General features: G+C 41.9%; 1 protein-coding gene across 2 annotated transcripts in view; it reads left to right on the top strand.

Moving 5' to 3' along the window:
- The window catches only part of C6 (complement C6), a 37,361-nt gene extending 19,928 nt beyond the window's left edge, over nucleotides 1-17,433 (top strand). For both annotated transcript variants that reach the window (XM_043547521.1, XM_007065721.3), the window contains 7 exons: nucleotides 767-938; nucleotides 2,634-2,745; nucleotides 3,955-4,087; nucleotides 5,212-5,403; nucleotides 9,305-9,395; nucleotides 11,184-11,425; nucleotides 15,961-17,433. In XM_043547521.1, coding sequence (XP_043403456.1) covers nucleotides 767-938; nucleotides 2,634-2,745; nucleotides 3,955-4,087; nucleotides 5,212-5,403; nucleotides 9,305-9,395; nucleotides 11,184-11,425; nucleotides 15,961-16,142 — 1,124 coding nt within the window. In that variant the 3' untranslated portion in view covers nucleotides 16,143-17,433. The remainder of the gene's footprint in view (nucleotides 1-766; nucleotides 939-2,633; nucleotides 2,746-3,954; nucleotides 4,088-5,211; nucleotides 5,404-9,304; nucleotides 9,396-11,183; nucleotides 11,426-15,960) is intronic.
- The last annotated feature ends 1,882 nt before the right edge of the window (nucleotides 17,434-19,315 follow it).

Here is a 19,315-nt window from a genome sequence, read left to right as displayed (position 1 = left end):
ACCCCACCTGCAAATTCAGTTTAGTGCTGATTGCAACTCTGCTATTCCAGTACTCAGCCTTTCTGGGTAGGGCTACATTGGGTTTGGGGTTTGTGACAAGGACAAATGCGTACAAGGGTTTAGCAAGATACTACTGTATTTATTTTTCATTCATGACCACATGAGCATTAGAAGCTAGGTATACAGAAGCCAAAAAACACTAACCCCATGTACTGCCTGCAGAGATGATATCATCTGTAGATTTAATAATTCATATAAAACATGTTTCAAGAAAAAGCAAACTATAAGAATTAAACAGAAGGTGGGCAAAGGTGATGGCAATTTAATTCCAATTTGGATCTGGAGTAAATTTGGGATTAGGGATATCTTGGCTCTGGAATTCAGGTCAGGAGTTGGATTTCAAGGCACTAACATCTCATGAGCTGTCTGAAAAGATTTCTAGGCTCATGGAATCACCAAATGGCTGCATAAATGGTAGAACTAGAGAATAGGCATCATCTAGTTTGGGATATGACCTGGGACCAAAACTGTGTAAAGAAAGGAATATTTAGACTCCCCTGAAATTCAAAGTTCAAATTTGGGTTTGGCCCATCTCTGTTTAAAATGTAACCCCATAAATAACATGTTTCTCTGCTAGGAAAAAATGTAAATACTTTTAAATTGTGACTGTTAATCAACCAGACTTCCTGTTGTATACAGAGTAAGGGAAATAATGCAGGTAGAGTGGATTTGTCAAGTGACTGGAGTTTTCTTTCATCTGTTCTAGTTGCAGTAGATGGTTACTGGAGTTGCTGGTCTGCATGGAGCTCCTGCGATGCTGCTTTCAAGAGAAGAAGAACCCGTGAGTGTAATAACCCCACTCCGCTGAATGGAGGGAAGCCATGCCAGGGTGAACGTGAGCAGGAGGAGGACTGTTACATCTCAATGTTTGTGGACAAGTAAGAAGATAGTAGACTGGAATTTCCACTTCCTGATGGGTTGGGATTGAAGATGCCTGTTTGGTGACTAATAAGGATAGGGAATAGTCGAGAGGAATCTCCTGCCTGCCTTTCTGTGGATGGGTCTGTTAGAGGAAAGTGTCTGAAAATTTATATGAATTTGGTTTGGTTTTCTTGTTTCCGCCCAGAGAATTCCAATAGCATTACCAATATAATGTTGTTATGAAATGTTTTGTATGACTCTGTCTGAAGTCATACAGAACTCAGCAGTTTCTTTTCATGGGTCTTTATGCAAACACTTTCCTGTCTTCTGAGCTATATGAATTTGGATGTTGCCACCTCCTCCTCTTCCCACAAGCTTCTTTTTGTTCGTTTGTTTGTTTGTTTTTAGGTTTGAATGCAAACTCTCAAAGAGAAATTTGAGCAAAACTACTGAGGTCCACCTGGTTCTGCTTTGAAACTGCAAAACATGAATTTTGCAAGGTTTCAATGTAAAATCATAAATTCAACCCCAGCCTGGGTTTAGTTTCTCATTCAAAGTCTGAGTCTTGAAGAGCAAACTTCATAACCATAGTTCACCACTGGTGCATCTCCTCTGGTGGTCACAACATTGGTAGCAATCAGTGGAAGCTGCAGAGGTGGGACTGGGAGTTGTACTGTCTCTGTTGTAATGACTATATAGGAGATTCTTTACTGAAGCTGTTGGACACATACAGACCCTTTAGTTCTCCTTGGCTACCTAGCTCCATGACTAAGTAAGGTAACATAGCATGTGCTTCCTCATAGCTAAGTTTGGAAGGATTAGATTTGTATTGGTAAATGTCAGTAAAGGTCTATTTCACCGTATACACCCAAACCGACATAAAAATTCCCATCAATGATAACCAAAATTTACACTTAGGCAAAGTAAAGTTCTATGTGAGAACCTATGAGAGTTTGATTTAAAGATATTTACTTTGAAATGTGATGTTGACAGTTTGTGTTTTAACAGTTATAAAACTTTAAATTTTAAATCTCAAGGGCTGCCATTAAATAGTTGTCAGACACCCCCCGCTAGTTTTCCACAACTATGAAAATTTAGTCCATATAAATGAAAACGTGCTTAAAATAAACATTGATATTATTCACCCTAATTATAATAATAAATTAAAATCTAGTTTTGCCAAGCCTACTCATATCCACGCCCTGGGGGCTGCCTCAGTCCTTGCCTGAACTGGGTAGTCAGGGACTTTTGACTGCCTACCATATGACCCAACCAATCCACGATGAACCCTAACAGTGACCAAACCACTTGAGCTCATAGTCACTTCTTAGAGGTTCAGCACTGTCCTCCTTGCCCTGTTTCTCCTAATTCAAGAAAATTAAATGGGTAAAATTATCTGCTAGTCCAGGGAAGTTCTGATGTCAGCAGAGAATTTGGCCCAATATCTGCTACTCTATTACCTGGGCTGCTTTCTGCCAATCTGGCCCTAGTCAGCACATGGTACTCTTTCCCTTCGTTTCAGTGGATTATAGTAGGGGAGTGAAGGAGGAAAGAAAGCCCAGCTCCCTCTTGCCTTTCCTGGTTTCAGGGGCAGTAGTCCCTGTCAGCTTCTCTTCCCCCTTGGCTTATGTTATGAGAACTCTCCCTACTGTTTCAATCTACTTTAACCCCTCCTTAATTTGCATCCTTAACTACAAACTCTTATTTTTCAGAGGGGCTCCATGTATAAATGACAATGAAGCAAGAAAGGAAGTGGACGTTTTCATTGGTGAACCAGAGACTGGATGTCTTAAGCCATCCCCACCAAAAAATGGATTTCTCAGGGTGAGAGGGTTGTAATGCCCGGGATGAGGGGTGATGTGCAAGGATGGAGAGCTTCAAGAAGCTCCAGATTTGACAAGCCTCACAAACGCCTTGTTGGGTTCACAAAACTAGTTCACATTCTACAAAACTTTATTTCCTCTAATTGTATCCAAATATTAGTACATCACACCAGCTTGAACAACATGATTCCACTTTATTTAATAAATACATTTTTCTAACTGATTAGAAGCTGATACTATGTACAGTGTTTGGGATATAAAACATCACAAAAGCTAGGCTGGCATTAGTGGGTGCACTTCAAATAGAGTTTTTTAATTTAAATTTTCTTTCTTACCAACTTTACTCCTTTTTTTCCCAAAAATCTTCTATATTTGGGGGCTTTTTCTTACTGGTTTTCTTTTCCGTGTTTTTTTCATTGACTGTTTTCTTGCTGCCCCTAAAAATCCCTTCCCCGTCTCTCAATCCCTAAATTCATATTTCATCTTCGCTTTGGACTTTTGGGGTTTTGGCTACGTGGACGCGATAGGACAAGGAGCAGCATACAATCAGGTAGGTGCTGGAATGATTGATGAGAACTTACTGCTTCCTCCAGTAAGAGCTTAACAGATGAGATTGAATATACAAATCTACTGCAAGGAGAAAAACTGCGAGAGATTTAAAAGGCAAAGGAAGCCCTATTGCTGAGATACTGATGCGTGTCCATGTATGCGCCACAAATGGGTAGTAGAAAATCATGCATATGCAGCACTAAACAATTTTTTTACATTTCTGGGATCAATCTTTTTATGTTGACTGACAGTTTCTTTAGTAGACCTTTTACCAGCACATGAATATAGAGATAGATCTTGCATAACCGATGTGTTAACAATCATACTGCTGAATAGAGGGCAAGCTACAAGACTCCCCTTTCTGTGGGGGCTTTCTCCCAATCACAGATTTGTGAAAGATCTCAGCAACAACTAAAGCAAGGATGGGTGAAGGATATAGGACCCAATTCACACAGCATTCTTTGTGAACCCTAGTTTTGTAACCAGTGTGTTGATACTAATGGGGTGAATGCAGCCTGGATGGACAGATAAATGGGATGCATGGCTTTCGCGTCAGAGAAAGAAAAGAAAATTGTTATGACAATTGCAGTATCATGGTCCTGAGAACCTGTTTCTTATGTCAGTGAGTATTCCACTTACCAAGGATTTGATTTAATTGTAGAATGAAAAGAATCATTATGTATTTGGGGAAGAAGCTGAAATCGCCTGCATGACTGGATATGATCTCATTGGCTATCAGTTCCTCAGGTGTCTACCAGATCATACCTGGGCACAGCAGCCTGTTGAGTGCCAATGTAAGAAAGAGGAGAACAGTTAGGCTCAACAACAAAACTCAAGAGGAGAATATATATATATAATATATATAAATAAATAAAATAAGCAATAGAATGGTTCCATTTTTAATAAAATAATCTGTAATAGTGTCTTAAGAAGAAATTAATGATTGATAGAAGTTAGAGATGACAAAGACCTACTGGGTCACCATATTTGTTCCCTTTCCAATGCAGGATTGTTCCTATAGCATATTCTATACACAAGATACTATTCTGCTGGGTACTATAGAAAACCTGAAGACAGATACTTTACAGTTCCTTTTCTAGTCTGATTTTAAATGTCTTCAGCAACAGTGCTTGCATTTCACTTCCAGACGTATCCAAGTGAGCTGTAAATTTATGACAATCAGATTGAACAAACTAGCATTCTCAGCATTGGACAGACACACAAGTTACATAGGATGAGATTTCCAAAGCAGTCTCTAGGGAACTTACACATAGCTTTTCAATTAATTTCTATGGAAGATGTGTGTCTAAACCCCCTCGACTGTTTTGGAAATCTCAGCTGTAAAGTCCATATCCTGATGTGCTGACAGTCTAATCAACAGGTAAAGCTAAAAGTTATTCTAAATCTATCAATGAGAGAGATTCAAATAGCAAGAACCCAATGCATTTACATTGATTTGAATCTTCAGGTTGTACATTTCAATATGAATTTCTTATTGAATATATTTACAACCTTTCTACCACCATTCACTTTATTAAAAATTACATATTGTAAATAGTTTGATAAGATTCTCTAATTGCCTGTTTTTAATATTTGTAACATGCTGTACCAGCTTTCTACAAGTCTTATTAAACCATTAAGCGTACTTTATAAACACTTTTATTATTCCTTTTTAGTAACTGATAGATAAATGTAATATATGGAATGTTACCATGAGAACAGGTCAAAATTTTTCAAAACTCAAAATTGTGGTTTTTTTTTAAAAAAAAGCCAAATTTTAGAATCTCACATGAAAGAGGTCAGCATTATTCTGAAAATGGTCACAACATTTTTTTAAATGGATCCATTTTACCCACTTTAATTACTGTGTTTATTACCACAAAATGATATACTTATTTGAATTGTCTCTTTACCATAGCATCAATGTGCCCTAAACCATCAGTATCTGAGGGCATCACAATCTCCCCATTTAAAAACGAATACAAGGTCGGGGAAACCATCCAGCTACACTGCCCAGCTGGCTACATTGTCACTGGTGGAAAGCAGTATACTTGTAGGAAAGAGGTATCGTGGACACCTCCTATATTGAGATCACTTACCTGTGAAAAAGGTTAGTACCCCTGCTCTGCCTGTGACTAGTATATTTTCATTTCAGATAACAGAGTGGGATCAATCACTTTTATGAACAATAAAAAGAAAAGGCATCTTGTGGCATCTTAGAGACTAACCAATTTATTTGAGCATACGCTTTCGTGAGCTACAGCTCACTTTATCGGATGCATACTGTGGAAAATACAGATGTTTTTATACACACAGACCATGAAAAAATGGGTGTTTATCACTACAAAAGGTTTTCTCTCCCCCCACCCCACTCTCCTGCTGGTAATAGCTTATCTAAAGTGATCACTCTCCTTACAATGTGTATGATAATCAAGGTGGGCCATTTCCAGCACAAATCCAGGTTTTCTCCCCACCAGATTTATCTAACTGTGGAGCATTTTATGATGTGTGGCAAATTTTAAAGCCAGAAAGGATCGTTATAATCATCTGGTCTGGCCTCCTGCGTAACACAGGCCATAGAATTTCATACGGTTATTCCTACATAGGTTATAAGTCAGTCATAAGTATAACTCTATCACTTGTTAGCAGTGAAGTTGTTAGGCTGCAGATGGTCTTTTTTCTTCAACGGTACCTCCTAGGCATTGTGAAAGCTAGGAGATGGTGGTATTTATGTTTGACGCAAAGGAAATGTAGAACAGGATGTCACCTGCATAGTGCTGAAACCTCAACTTGTGTCATCTTACCAGCTTTTCCCGTAGCTTCATATAGATCAGTTCACCCTTGCGAGACTGTGCACATGCGGGCTTTGGAGGTGAAGGAACAGTCGTCCATAATGGCCCTCTGCTTTTGATGAGAGGAAGCACCTGAGCCATTTTTGGCAGCTTTTTGGAGGCAGTTCAGGCATATGTGGCGATTGCCATTATCAAATGCCATAAAGGTGTGCTCCCACGGCTTCTGGGGACAAGAGGAGACCATCCACCACAGCAATTCATTCTCTAAATACCATGCCTTGCCCTGAAGCCTGACTGAGAGGAGTACAGGTTACTGGCAGCTGTTTTGGCTTCCTTTTCCATTAGCTTGCTCATAAAGGGAGATTAGAGACTGGACTGTAGCTTACAAGGTCTCCAGCACCATGCAATAGTTTCATTAGTATTGTCTGACCTGTTTCATATATTAGGGTACTCCCCTAATCCCCACCTGTCCCCAGAAGTGTTCTTGTGGAGCTTGCCTAGTCTGGAAAGTAAATGTGCTATGAAGCTGATTGCTTACTGTCTGGTTCACAGTTCTTCTCTGCAGCACTTTGTGTTTTGTGTCTCTGGCTACACCAGACTGCTCATCATTTTCTTTACATACTCAGCAACTTTTCTTCTCAGCCAGGCAAATTCCTTTGCCAGGTGCTTAGCACTCTCCTCCCATCTCTTCAAGGGCACTTGTCTATTTTCTTAAACAGGGAATGTCATCACCACTGACCCTGTTACAAAGATATGTTCTTTTACATCCAACCCAGATCACTGCAGGCTGAGGAGCCTTGAGCTTCTTAATATTTAACGTGGGTGGTATTTCATGTGACATCTAATATTTAGAAGTGCATTTTTAAAGGATTAAAAATAAGGCCTGTAATTATAGACACATAGAAAGGTAGGGCTGGAAGAAGTCATCAAATCCACCCCTTGCTCTGAGGCAGGATCAAGTAAACCTAGACCATTCCTGACAGATGTTTGTCTAACCTGTTCTGAAAAACGTCCAATGATGGCAATTCCACAGTCTCCCTTGGAAGCCAATTCCAGAATTTAACTACCCATATAGTTAGAAAGTTTTTCTTAAGATCTAATCTAAATCTCCCTTGCCGCAGATTAAGCCCATTACTACTTGTCCTACCTCAAGAGGACACGGAGAGCAATTGATCACAGTCCTCTTTATAATAGCCATCAACATATATGATAACTGTTATGTCCCCCCTGAGTCTTCTTTTCTCAAGACTAAACATGCCCAATTCTTTAACCTTTCTTCACAAATCAGGTTTTCTAAACATTTTCTCAATCCTGTTGTACCCCTATGGACTCTCTCCAGTTTGTTCACATTTTTCCTGAAGCGTGGCACCCAAAATTGGACACCGAACTCCAGCTAAAGCCTCCAAGCATTAGAGTAGAGCGGGACCACCAAGTAGAGCAGGACAATTACCTCCTGTATCTTACATATGACATTCCTGTTAATACACCCCAGAATGATATTAACCTTTTTAACACCTGAATTTCCTTGTTGGCTCATATTCACTGTGTGATCCACTATAACTCCAATATCCTTTTTCACTAGTACTACACCTAGCTATTTATTCTACATGTAGTAGTTGTGCATTTGTTTTTTTCAAACATGATTCCAATCAAATTAAAGCCCTGAAAGTTAAGCCGAACCCTGGCCCACATCCTGTTCTTGCAGAATGGTCTAAGAGTGAGCCACCCCAAATGGTAATTATGGAAGATGTCAAATGGCAAGTTATATAAATAACTGGAAGCCCACCACGAATAATGGTTTCTTTCCATTCCAAAGGAACATCAGCACTTACTGGTGCTGTTGCCTGTGGCTTCAAAGAAGCTGTAGCAAAGGTCTGAAAGTAAGTGGTTAAATGAACTGGATCTTTTCCTTTGCTTCTCAGTTCATGCTTCCTTCTTGCATTTCTTGCTCTTCAGTGTTTAGAAAAACAGGAGAGGACTATTGCACGTACCTACTTGTAGTTCTCAGACAGCAGAGCTGGGCCAAAAATTTCAAACTTTCCTGTCTGTGAGCTTCACCAAAGTTAATTATCCCTTTGTCAAGACATGGCCTGAACATTTTGAGAAAGGCCCTTGAAACAAGCTTTCAAGACCTTCCCCAAGGTTAACCAACTTCCATCCATGGAGCTCACAGCACCACCAAGCCAGACCATTATAATGTGCTCTTTACCTTGGGATCTACTTAAGAACCCACTTGGAAGCAGCTTGAACTAGGCAGAAGTCTCCTGCCTACCTCTTCGGAAGTGCAGACTAGTGTAGATGCTTGACACCTGCATTCTCTGAATTGAAATTGTTCCCAGAAAACTTCTAGGTACAACTCAAAGATTTTATCTTCTATAAAGACCTGAAAGCAAGGCCATCTTGGAGACTGCCTATAGCTTTTCATGCCAGCTGGGTTCCACTGGAATGCCCTTTCCTGTGCCTCTCCAGAGGGGAAGTCCAGCATATGGGCAGCAGAGTGTTTTCAGTGGACAGCCTTTCATTTCAGAATTTGCTCTATCCTACAGTCCATCAGAGTCAGAGTCTGAGGATTTTTGTGAGACGCGCTTGTTCACTGCAGCTTTTGTGTTCTTTATCTGTTCAGTGGTGAGAGTGGTCGAGGCAGTTTGGTTTGTGCCAGTTGTTGGCAACAGTCATGCATGTTAATTTCTGTAATTCTCCAGAAATACCACAATGATGAGAACAATGTAAATAAATATATTCAGAAATAGCCATAAGTCTTGTAAAATAAGCCAATAGATAATAACAGCAAGGGAAAATGGCACCATGATTTGGGTAATATTTCAGCTCAGGGGAAGACTCTTTTGGCTGAACTGACTTTGTGCTTTACAGCTAGGTGTGGAAAAGCTCTTTTATGTTTTCTGTGTAGGAGCTTACTGCAGAGGCCTCCCCACCCCACTCCCTTCACCTTGATGTTCTGAGCTTTTTGAAATTCTGTGCCTTTGTGTGGCCTGATTTCTACTCATACTTGCATTGTTTTTAAGATTGTTTTTAAATGTTGGAATTAGACCTAGTGTCCCTGCTAACTGAAGAACAATACTCATCACCTCTTGTTATGGGAGGTTCGGCTAAATTTAAAAAAGCCCACTCTAGCTTTGAGGGCAGATTTCTAGTTTCCGTTAATCTTTTTATCAATTATTTCAGGGAGTAGCTCTGACAATACTCTTCTGTCTTTTTCAGATGAGCAAACTAAAGCGAGAGGTAACTGCAGCCCAGGACAAAAACAGGTTGGATCTCAATGTGTTTGCATGTCTCCAGCACAGGACTGTGGGTAAGGTATATACAGAATTTGGATATAAAGCCACAGTCGCTCTATGGTGGAATGATTCATTGTGAACATGAAACAACAGGAAAGTTAAGGATGAGAACAACTGTGGCATTCTTGCAGCCTGTTCCAGACATTAGCAAAGCAGCCACAACTCGGTGTCCAAAATACAGTCATTTTTTCACCTATGAAATCCATGAGCTAGCAGCTGTTTCTGCAGATCAGCAATGGCATCTGGCGGTCAGCATGCCACAATGCCATCCCCCGCCATCTAGACCTGCAGGCTTCCATTCTTCCCTCCCCCTCACCTAACTTCTTTCTAGCCACTGACTTCTAAGAGGTCAGCCACCTAGTTTTCCTATCAGCCTGCGTTACCCATGTGGAGTCTCACCAGGTCTGCTTTTGTTAGTTGCCATTGGGTCAGCTCTTGGGTTTTACGCCTCTTGTGTTTGGGACTTCCATCAGGTGAGTGTGGGGCAGAATAAACGGAAGGCCTCAGACTCCAGGGAAGTCCTGGATTGTGCCACGTTTGAAGTCAGCAGCCAGACTTGCTGAACTCCTGTGAATTTTTGCAGGGATAAGTGAAGGGTCTTCTGGTGATTGTTTTTTTTCCAGACCAGTTTGCCCCATCTTCCTAAGGCCAATTATATGAATACAACACCCGTATTCCTTCTGGATTTCCCCAAACATATTTGGTCAAATCCTCAGTTGGTGTGAATTGACATGGCTCCCCTGAAGTCAGGGGAGAGATACTGATTTTCACCGGCTGAGAAACTGACCCAGTGACGATGGTTCACTTCTGCCAGACTGATTAATTTGAGTGTAACTAATTATCCAGTTTGGCTTATTCTAACTGGCTAAAAAAACCAACAACAACCTCGAACTTCGTTAAACAGATGTGTTCGGTCACAGGAGTTTTTTACTTACTGGCCCTTTTTTAACCTACTCTGATGTTGCATTTGTTTGCATTTGGAAGAAATCACTTGTGCTGCTATCCCAGATATCAATAACTGTGGGCTTGTCAAGCCATCTGTAGGAAGAGAGGACACACAGGAACAGGGAACCTCGACCAGTTCCAAAGAGGAATCACAAATCAGAGAATGATGGTGTGGAGAGCAAGCCACTTTAGAAAAGAAATGGGGGGAAAAATGGATTCTCCTGAACTCTAGACCTAAACTTTAATTTTTGGAACATCACCATACCACAAAAAGCACAGAAGAGCACCAGGCTTAAAGTAAGCCAAGAACACTGCTGATTTAGTTTTAGAAAGAAACACTGTCTGTTTACACAATAGCTGCTCAGGCCCCTGAGGAGCCAAGGGAACAAATTGTTATCCTGAAGAATTTTTAGCATCTAATTATTTGCAAGATATAATAAGGATGTCAGTGTGGTGGACTGGCATGGAGACACTTAGGAGAGGAAGGATTGTGCAGTGTTAGAACATTAGGTAGAGCCATGGGAGACATGGATTTAATTCCTGCTCTGCCACAGACATCTTGTGTGATCTTGGGCCAAGTCTGTCTGTGCCTCAGTTTCCCATCTGTAAAATGGGGAGACTAGCACTTCACTACCTCACAGGAGTGTTGTGGGAGTAACTACATCAAAGACTCGGATACTGTGGTATAGGGGGCTGTATAAGTACCTAAGATAGACATGCAGCTGTTTGTTATAATGTTGGTCCTGATTTAATTGCACAGGAGCAATGTCAATGCTGCTGGAACGTCTAGGGTTTGACGTGTGCCTCCTTCATTTTCTCCAGTCTCCTGTAACATTTTTGGTTTTGTCTCTTGGCAGCCACCTCTCTGAAGATGTCTGTGTACTACATGCCATTTCTGAAAGTCCCTCTACAAAGCCCAGCTGTCAGTATTTAGCTGAAAAATGCCTGAATGAGCAGCCGCTCCATTTCGTGCATTCTGGCCCCTGTCATGGTGACACCAACCTGAACTGGGCCATTGAAAGGGCAAAGCTTTCAACAAGTAGCTCAAAGAAAGAGCTCTGTGGATATGACACATGCTACAACTGGGAAAAGTGTTCAGGTATGACTGTGCTTTATTGAGATCTTAAACTCTGAATCCAAAGTTTGACCTCCACGTCACTGCTCTAGGAGTGAGATTCACAGTCATTCTGGTCCACATTCTAAGGTGTATCTGAGCTACTCCTAGATGAGAAGAGCAGGGAGCCACAGGTAGCTTTCTGTCCCTGGCATGAATTAGAGCAGCCGCAGGTCTGTTCCTCAGCACTTCCCACACTTGAAAGGGGTGTAGAGCTGCCACACCAGCTGTATGCCATTTGGGGACACCTTCCCCCCACCCCCCACCCCATGCAAAGGGACTCCCCAGCTGAGTCAGGTTTCTATCCCCTTTGTGCTGCCACAACAAAAGAGACAGATGGAGGAACAGGATCTGCTCCTGTGTGATTAAAGACTACAAGTCTCTGAATATTGCAGATGGGTCAAATGATTTGGAAACTGTAAGTATTTATTGTTTACACAGCACCTTGTATCCAAACATCACGAAGGACCAATGAGGTAAGTCCCTTAACACCAACAGGAGATGTAGCTGCTTACTCCAAAGCTAAATTTGGCCACGTTTATTTTCCTGCATCCCTAAACTAGGTATGAGTCTGGGTCTCCAGCAATAGAAGGTTAGCAAATTAACTCCTTTCCAGTGGTGGTCAGGTATGCAATGAAGGGTGCGATATAACCTAGACATTTAGGGCTTAATTCTCTGTTCACTGCAACTTGTGTGGTCATTTAAGCCAGTGCAAAGTGGGAGTAAAACATTACCATTCTGATTATTTTACACTCGTTCTGCATAGTTGTGAATGCCTACACAAGTTGCAGGGCAAAGAGAATCCAGCCCCTGGTTCTTATCAATGAAAACATTTTTAACTACTGTGTATTTGCATTTAAAAACAGTGATATTTCAGTACATCATAAACACAGTGAGCCCCGTTCTGTTGTCCCAGTGTAATTCAGAGTAACTGTCTTGGCTTTGCTTGCCTTATTCCATACTTTTGAGGTTTGGTAATCAGTAGAGTTACTCTGGATTTACTTATGTGGAACTAAGATCAGAATCTGGCTCAGTGTAATTTATGTTGATTGGGGGTGTGTGTGTGTGCATGTTTGTGTGTGCACCTCAAACTGAGATCACCAAATTCCTTTCCCATTGGGCACTAAACAGGGGTACAAGATGACCTACAGGAACTTGACCTTTTAAGGCAATTCATACCTGTAGCTTTAATAATGGAAATTAAGCCACCAATATGATCCTCTGTTCTTATGACAGCATAACCTCTAGTGTTGTGTTTCATGCCATATAAGCAATATTATATAATCTTTCAGAATAGCTACATTAAATCACTGTACTACTGAGTAGCATAGGTTTAGGCAGCAATGTATCTCTTAGTCATGACTGTATTGTTGTTTTACATAATGGTTTCTTAATGGTATAATTTAAAAATAATGTATGAGAAATCCACATTTATTAAGAGCTTTAACGAACAGAGACACAGTTTGTTGTGAAATCCCTTTGAGGATTAGTGTACAAACATTATTGTGTAACTCTGCTATTTACTGAGTAACAGGGCAAGAGTCTAGTGATTTTCCAGTAAATTTGTGAAATGTTTGTTGGCTGACACAGCACACAGAGAAGCCTTGCCAGGAAAGGGATGGGCGACAGCCACATTCATTCCTCCACTCACTTTCAGAAACCGGGTGCTCCGGCTCCTTTATGCAGGGTCAAAGAGCCGGAGTGGCATAAAAGAGACTCCAAAGCCCCATATCTGGCTACGGGAGGGGAAGGAGAGCTGGGAAGCTGCCTCCTGCAGACCCTCTTGCAACCCCCTGCCGAGGGGACGTTCTAGAGGCCATGCTGTGTATGTCAGCTCTGCAGGGGTTCTAGGCATCACTGCAGCTCATAGGGCAGCCCCAGGGAGGCTTCTATAATTTAGACAGGCCCCATGACTGTATAAGTTCCTAAAGGCCCCTCTCCACTCCTCAGAGTAGCCCAAGAACAGAAGGACACAAAGGTGTCTTAAAGTGCCCACAGTACCCCTTACCCCCTGACCTATAAACTGTGGGCTGCACCGCTTAGAGGCCCAGCCCAGAATGAGAGAGTGAAGAAGTGGGGAGAAGGTTGGAAGAGAAACAAATTTAATCAAAAAGTGTTTGTTTCCACTGTAAGGCTCAGTAAATCCAAGGCAATGCTTAATTGGGCTTTACTCGCTGCTACTAAAGTTCCAGATTTTCAAAATTAAAAATCTCATACATTTGTATGTCTTCTCTGGAGAGTCATGTGTCTCCGGACGAAGGAATGCAACTGTTCAGAAATCAGCTGGGAACTCTTCTCCCCACATGGCAGATTTGAGGCTGCCCTTTCCAATCTGAACACAAAATGGCAGCGTGTCAGTGAGAGTTTGGGGTTGGGTGAGGGAACAGAAGTATCAGGGGGAATGAGAATTGTTGAGCCAAAAATCTGGTCTCAGTCCCACTGATGTAAATGAAGAGTAATTTCATTATTTGTGATGTAGTTACTTTGGATTTACAGTCTTGTAAAAGAAATTGGAGTCTGGTCCATAGGCTCCAACTCTGAGGGTGCTCGGGGGCTGGAGCACCCACTGGGAAAAAAAATAGTGGGTGCTCAGCACCCACTGGCAGCCCTGCGGATCAGCTCCTCCCCCTCCCCCCCCCAGACTTCCTGCCCACTGGCAAGCGCCACTGATCAGCCCCTCTCTCTCCCTCCCAGCACCTCCTGCCCGCTGCTGAACAGCTGATTGCAGCAGGCAGGAGGTGCTGGGGGGGATGGAGGAGGAGCAGGGGTAGGAAGAGGTGGAGCGGGGGCTGAGCAGGGGCGGGAAGAAGCAGGGTGGGGGCTTGGGGGAAGGGGTGGAGTGGGGGCAGGGCCTGGGGTGGAGCGGGGGTCGAGCACCTCCTGGGAATTGGCAAAGTTGGTGCCTCTGGACTGGTCCATTGTATCATAGGGTATATCTGCTTTGTAGTCGGAGGTGCGAGTCCAGCTCAAGTAGCATACTTTAATCTAGCTAGTGTCTCTAAAAATAGTTGTGAGGACAGAGCACCATGGGTTGTACAAGCCTGCCCAGAACCCTGTTCCCTCTACGTGCATTCCTAGCCCACACCACACTCTCTGCCACCACATCTTCCCTGCTGCTTCTAGCCACACTAGCTAGATCGACGCTTGGGTATGCCTACACAAGCTGCAATCACACCTCCAGTTGCAGTGTAGATGTACCCATAGAGAAGCTGAACCTTAGAAATTCAGGGCCAGCCGAGAAGTGATTTATATAGTGAGGAAGATCGCCAAGCAAGGTTGAGGGTACTGAGAGATGAGGGAAGGGGAAGAGATCTGGGCGGGGGCAGAGAGAAGGAAGAAATATGAAGAAGATGGAGTAAAGAGGAAAACCTCACATTCTGGACAGCATAAAGAGCAGAGAGGGCAGCTTGCTTGTAAAAGAATAACATTCAGTAAGATCACAAAAGCAAACTATGGAGAAGTCCAATGAGAACATGACAGCCCATCATTTCCTCACAATAAATTCATACAGAATAGGTTTGGTTGAACATCTCAAACTGATTTGGGGTAATAGGTTGGTTGTGGATAGGCACAAAAACCCTCTCGCTTTCCAGAGATAGGTAGATACTCTGATATTCAAACCTTTTGTACCTAAACATTTCCAAAACAGATTAGTCCTGCATGTTTCCAAACCAGTTTGGCTTGTCTATGCAGTAGAGACATTAAAACAGATTATTTTGGTTAAAATCCTTAAGAATGTATTATGCCTTCATGATAGTGCAGCTCTCTCATTCCACTAGTTTTTGAATAGTAGCTGTAACTTAACCTTCATGATGGTTACCCACACATGTTCCAATGAGCATAAAATAGACATAGGATGGAGGCCAGCTTTGGTATTCTTGAGGGTGAGCGTTGGGAATCACTGCGGAGACAGAAGATATGTAAATAATATATGGAAACAAATAAAATGGGAATAAATAAAATTTTACATTTTTAAGTGAGGAAAGGGAGAACTATTTTCTTAGATGGAAAATTTCTGGGATAAAATGTCAGAAATTAGAAGACGTTCCTGTTAAAAATGAGTAATGAAATCACAGTCACCCACATGCTAGTAGTGGAGAGCCTAGGATACATAAAAGGAGGTTTAATGAAATATGAGCAGACACAAGAGAAGTTTTAAGCATCCATTTCATAGCATTGCTGCATTTGAAAGTAATTGGAAGTATACAGTCACCATAATGTCTTTGTTCAAAACATCCATGGGCAGATAGAAACTGGCCTGACAAACAAATGGATCAGCTAGGTTAACATTTTACTTGCTCTTGAATGGATCAATGTTGTGAAAATACATGCTTAAAACTTCTGTTGTGTCTATTCTCACTACACTAATATCCAAGGCTGTCTGGAATTGTCATACTGCCAACCTGCAATTTCCTTATCTCTTTCTAGTTCTTTTAAATGTTGCCAGATTTTAAAATACATGCACGCACGTACACACCTGCTGGTATTTGCAACTAAAACTGAAACCTGTCTGTTCACAGAGTCACAGTCACAGTGCTTCTGCGTGATACCCTACCAATGTCCAAAGGTTGAGAGCCAGCTTTATTGCATCCAAATGGAATCTACAAGCAGAAAAAGGACAGCCAGTCTCTGTGCACTGGGAGCAATGAAATGTGCCGGCATGAAAATAGAAGTGCTGCATCAGGGGAACTGTTTGAATTAATGTGTTCGGGCCTTATGCAGCCAAAAATATACTTGGCCTTATGCTTCAGGCCATGCAACATAGGACAGCCTCTCCTGAGGAAAGATTGGCTGACTACCCAAATAAATCAAAACAGCAAAAAGCCCCAGAGCTCTGTGGCTGGGATTTACAGACTTACTCATAGGTTAGTAAGGATCTCATGTAAATGAGCCCTCTACCTCCTACACCCTACTATGCCTGAATTTACCTTTGTCTCTCTCTCCACCTTGCATGTGAAGCACCCCTGTTGGGCTGCAAGAATTACTCCCATTGGCTGCAGCAACATCCTTGTGTTGCTCCTGGAGGGAGGGATGGCAATTGTCTTATTATCTGTTCAAAATTACCTTGTGCTTTGGGACTGAGGGTCTTTCCTACTATCAACAGCTTTAGATTAGTGGTGGGGAGTGGGATTCTGCCCCTTAACCCCTGTGATGTTTGGGTCCTCTGCCCTAGTTTTTGGGACTCTGCCCTCCCCAATCCTGATTTGTTGATGGTAGAGGGCTGTCTCCTCTGTCCCTGTCTTCTCACTGGCTGAGCTCCGTTCTGGAGTTCTCAGACATGAAGGGGACTTTGGGTGGCCCAGCAGCTTTACATTTTCTTTAATGATGGTCTGTCAAACAGAGAGACACTACCCCCAGTACTGAAGACCTTAAACAATGCAATGAGCAGTATACAGCACTGCCAGGTGCAGTCATTCCAAAATCATGAATCAGGCCTCCCCAAAATCATGAGATTGACTGAACAGTCAGGTATTTTTTTAAATAAATGTGGGGTTCTCTTTATTTGCCTTCTGGGTTTTTTTGGGTTTTTTAGCCTCTAAGATTCACAGCCTCAAGCTTTCCTTTCCACCCAGGAGAGCTAGAAACTTGCTTTCAAAACAGCAAGAGCTGAGTGTCTAACATAATCACTTGATTCCGTGAGCTGAAGCTTTGAGAAAACCAACTAACATCATGAGACTTGCCAGTTCTCACCATTTTATTGCAACTCTGATGCATCATGCAGTATTGCTCCTATATCTGGCCATTCGGCTGGGCCAAGTTCCAGACTTCATCCAGGAACAGAGGCATGTTTTAGTGGCCACTAAGACTACACATGGCAAGGCAGTTTTGCACCCAAGGCGGTACTAGCTCCTAAGAGCAGGGGAGCTGTGGAACCTCAACAACCACTAAGCCAATAGTGGCTACGTAGAACCCCACGGGAAGGAAGTGAGGAATCCTATGCCAAAATAGACCAAAATATTTTGTTGTGGTGTTAAAATTTATAATAAAGACAATTAAAAATAAATACTAACATATCTTGACCTTGTCTGTTTCCAGTTTGTCCAAAGTGTCTCCATATTCTCAAGACTTTCCATGGATTACCTATTATTACTAAGGCTGGTTGGCTCTCAGCGTGATCACAGATCCAGTGATCTTTTTTTTAAAAGAGCATTGTGCTTTCTTTCAGACTCTACCCCTATCTCCTGGACTCTCTATAGGGGGTAAGGATCTGCTGCTGATGTTCCTGGCTTTTTAATCTTAAAGCTGCCCTTTTTATATATAAATCTCACCCCGGACATTTTTTAAGCAAAATCCCAACTTGCATTTTTGTTGTGATTATTTTTCACGCTTTATGTGATAACAACCCATCTGCCTCATTTATTTTCTTGCATTTCTAAAATATTTAGGAGCTCAGACACTGCTAGTCTTGCACTTGTCTAGCACCTGCCATCTCAGAATCTCAAAGTGCTTTACAAAGATTTGTTAATTAAGCCTCACCCTCTCTTTCTGATCTGTGTAACGGTAGTTGAGTCCATTTTACCAATAGGAACATTAAAGCACAGAGAGGTTAAGCGACTTGCCTGGAGATACAGAGGAAGTTAGGAGAAGAGCGACGTATAGAATCCAAAGGTGAAATCCTGGCCTTTTGAGGTCTTTGGGAGTTCTGCCACTGACTTCAATAGAGTCAGGATTTCACCCCAGTCATGCTGAGTTCCAGTGCTGTGCTTTAATCACAAGACCTTCCTTCCTTTCTCAACAATTGCCACACAATGCTCAGTTTTATTGTTTCCTGTGACAGGTCTCTCTCTTCTTTTTTGGAAGAAACACTTTCTTTGTAATAATTTTATATTAAGTAACTAGAGAGGCAGTTACTTCCCAGTCAGTAGCAGAAGAAGCTTCATTTACTTTGTCATTGTAAGCTCCAGATAAATGTCTGGTTTGATGGATCAGTGCCCAGGGGCCTACATTATAGTTGGGCACAAGGAAGAACACCTGGATAGGTGGCACAAAGGAAAAAATCCATCAAGATAACAATGGATTCTAAGGCCTAGAAATTGGCAAAAGGGTAGCTGTCCCTGTACAGAAGCTTCACTGTTGCACAGAGAAAACCTACCTGAGCATCATTAATGTAGGAAAGAAGGGTAAAGTATTTTCCAAACGAAGTGTAAGAGCCTACAGTGAATGCAGTAGCTTCACCAGAACATCTTTTTGTTTGTTTCTAAATTTGTATTATGAAAATACAGGTATAACACATGGAATACAGTTAGTATCACAACTTGATTGCTTAAAACAAGAGGAATTCACTGGGAAATTGTCACGGTCCGTCACATTTTTGAGTTCTACATAAATGATAGATTCCTCTAGTAGGACATAGGAAAGAACTGAATAATGTTTATTTTTTTCCAGGAAGGGGTCCCCCAAATAAGTTACAATCTTGTAGTATGGAATGAGGATGCAATGGTCATGTTAGTGGTTAGTGATTTTTCCCTGTACCTAGAATAGCAAACTAGGGTATCTCCGATTGTGTAGTAACCTTGTGAATGCTGACTTTTTAATCTCAACCACTGCATATGGGACAATGAAGGTGGGTGTTTTCAATGTAAGAATATCAGAGAGAACAGGAATTGTGACCAATGGTTGTATGGCTACAATATATGTGCAGACATGCAAGGTTACCTTTTGCAGCAGGTGCAGTAGACCCATTCTGTGGCTGTAATGGAGGGCTGCTTTTTACTGGCGTGTGATAAATCTGTTGCTGTAGTAGACGTTAGTCCTAGCTTGATTCCCTTTGAGCCTACTCAGTTTCTAATGTAAAGCTACAAGCTGCACTCAAGAATCTCCGTCATTATTTTTTTACATACAAGGTCTATGGCATTTAAACTTGCAGCAGTGCCG

The sequence above is a fragment of the Chelonia mydas genome, chromosome 5 (assembly GCF_015237465.2).
Source record: "Chelonia mydas isolate rCheMyd1 chromosome 5, rCheMyd1.pri.v2, whole genome shotgun sequence".
Taxonomy (NCBI): domain Eukaryota; kingdom Metazoa; phylum Chordata; order Testudines; family Cheloniidae; genus Chelonia; species Chelonia mydas.
Note: the sequence above shows the minus strand (reverse complement) of the source record. Positions and strands in the feature narration are given on the sequence as shown.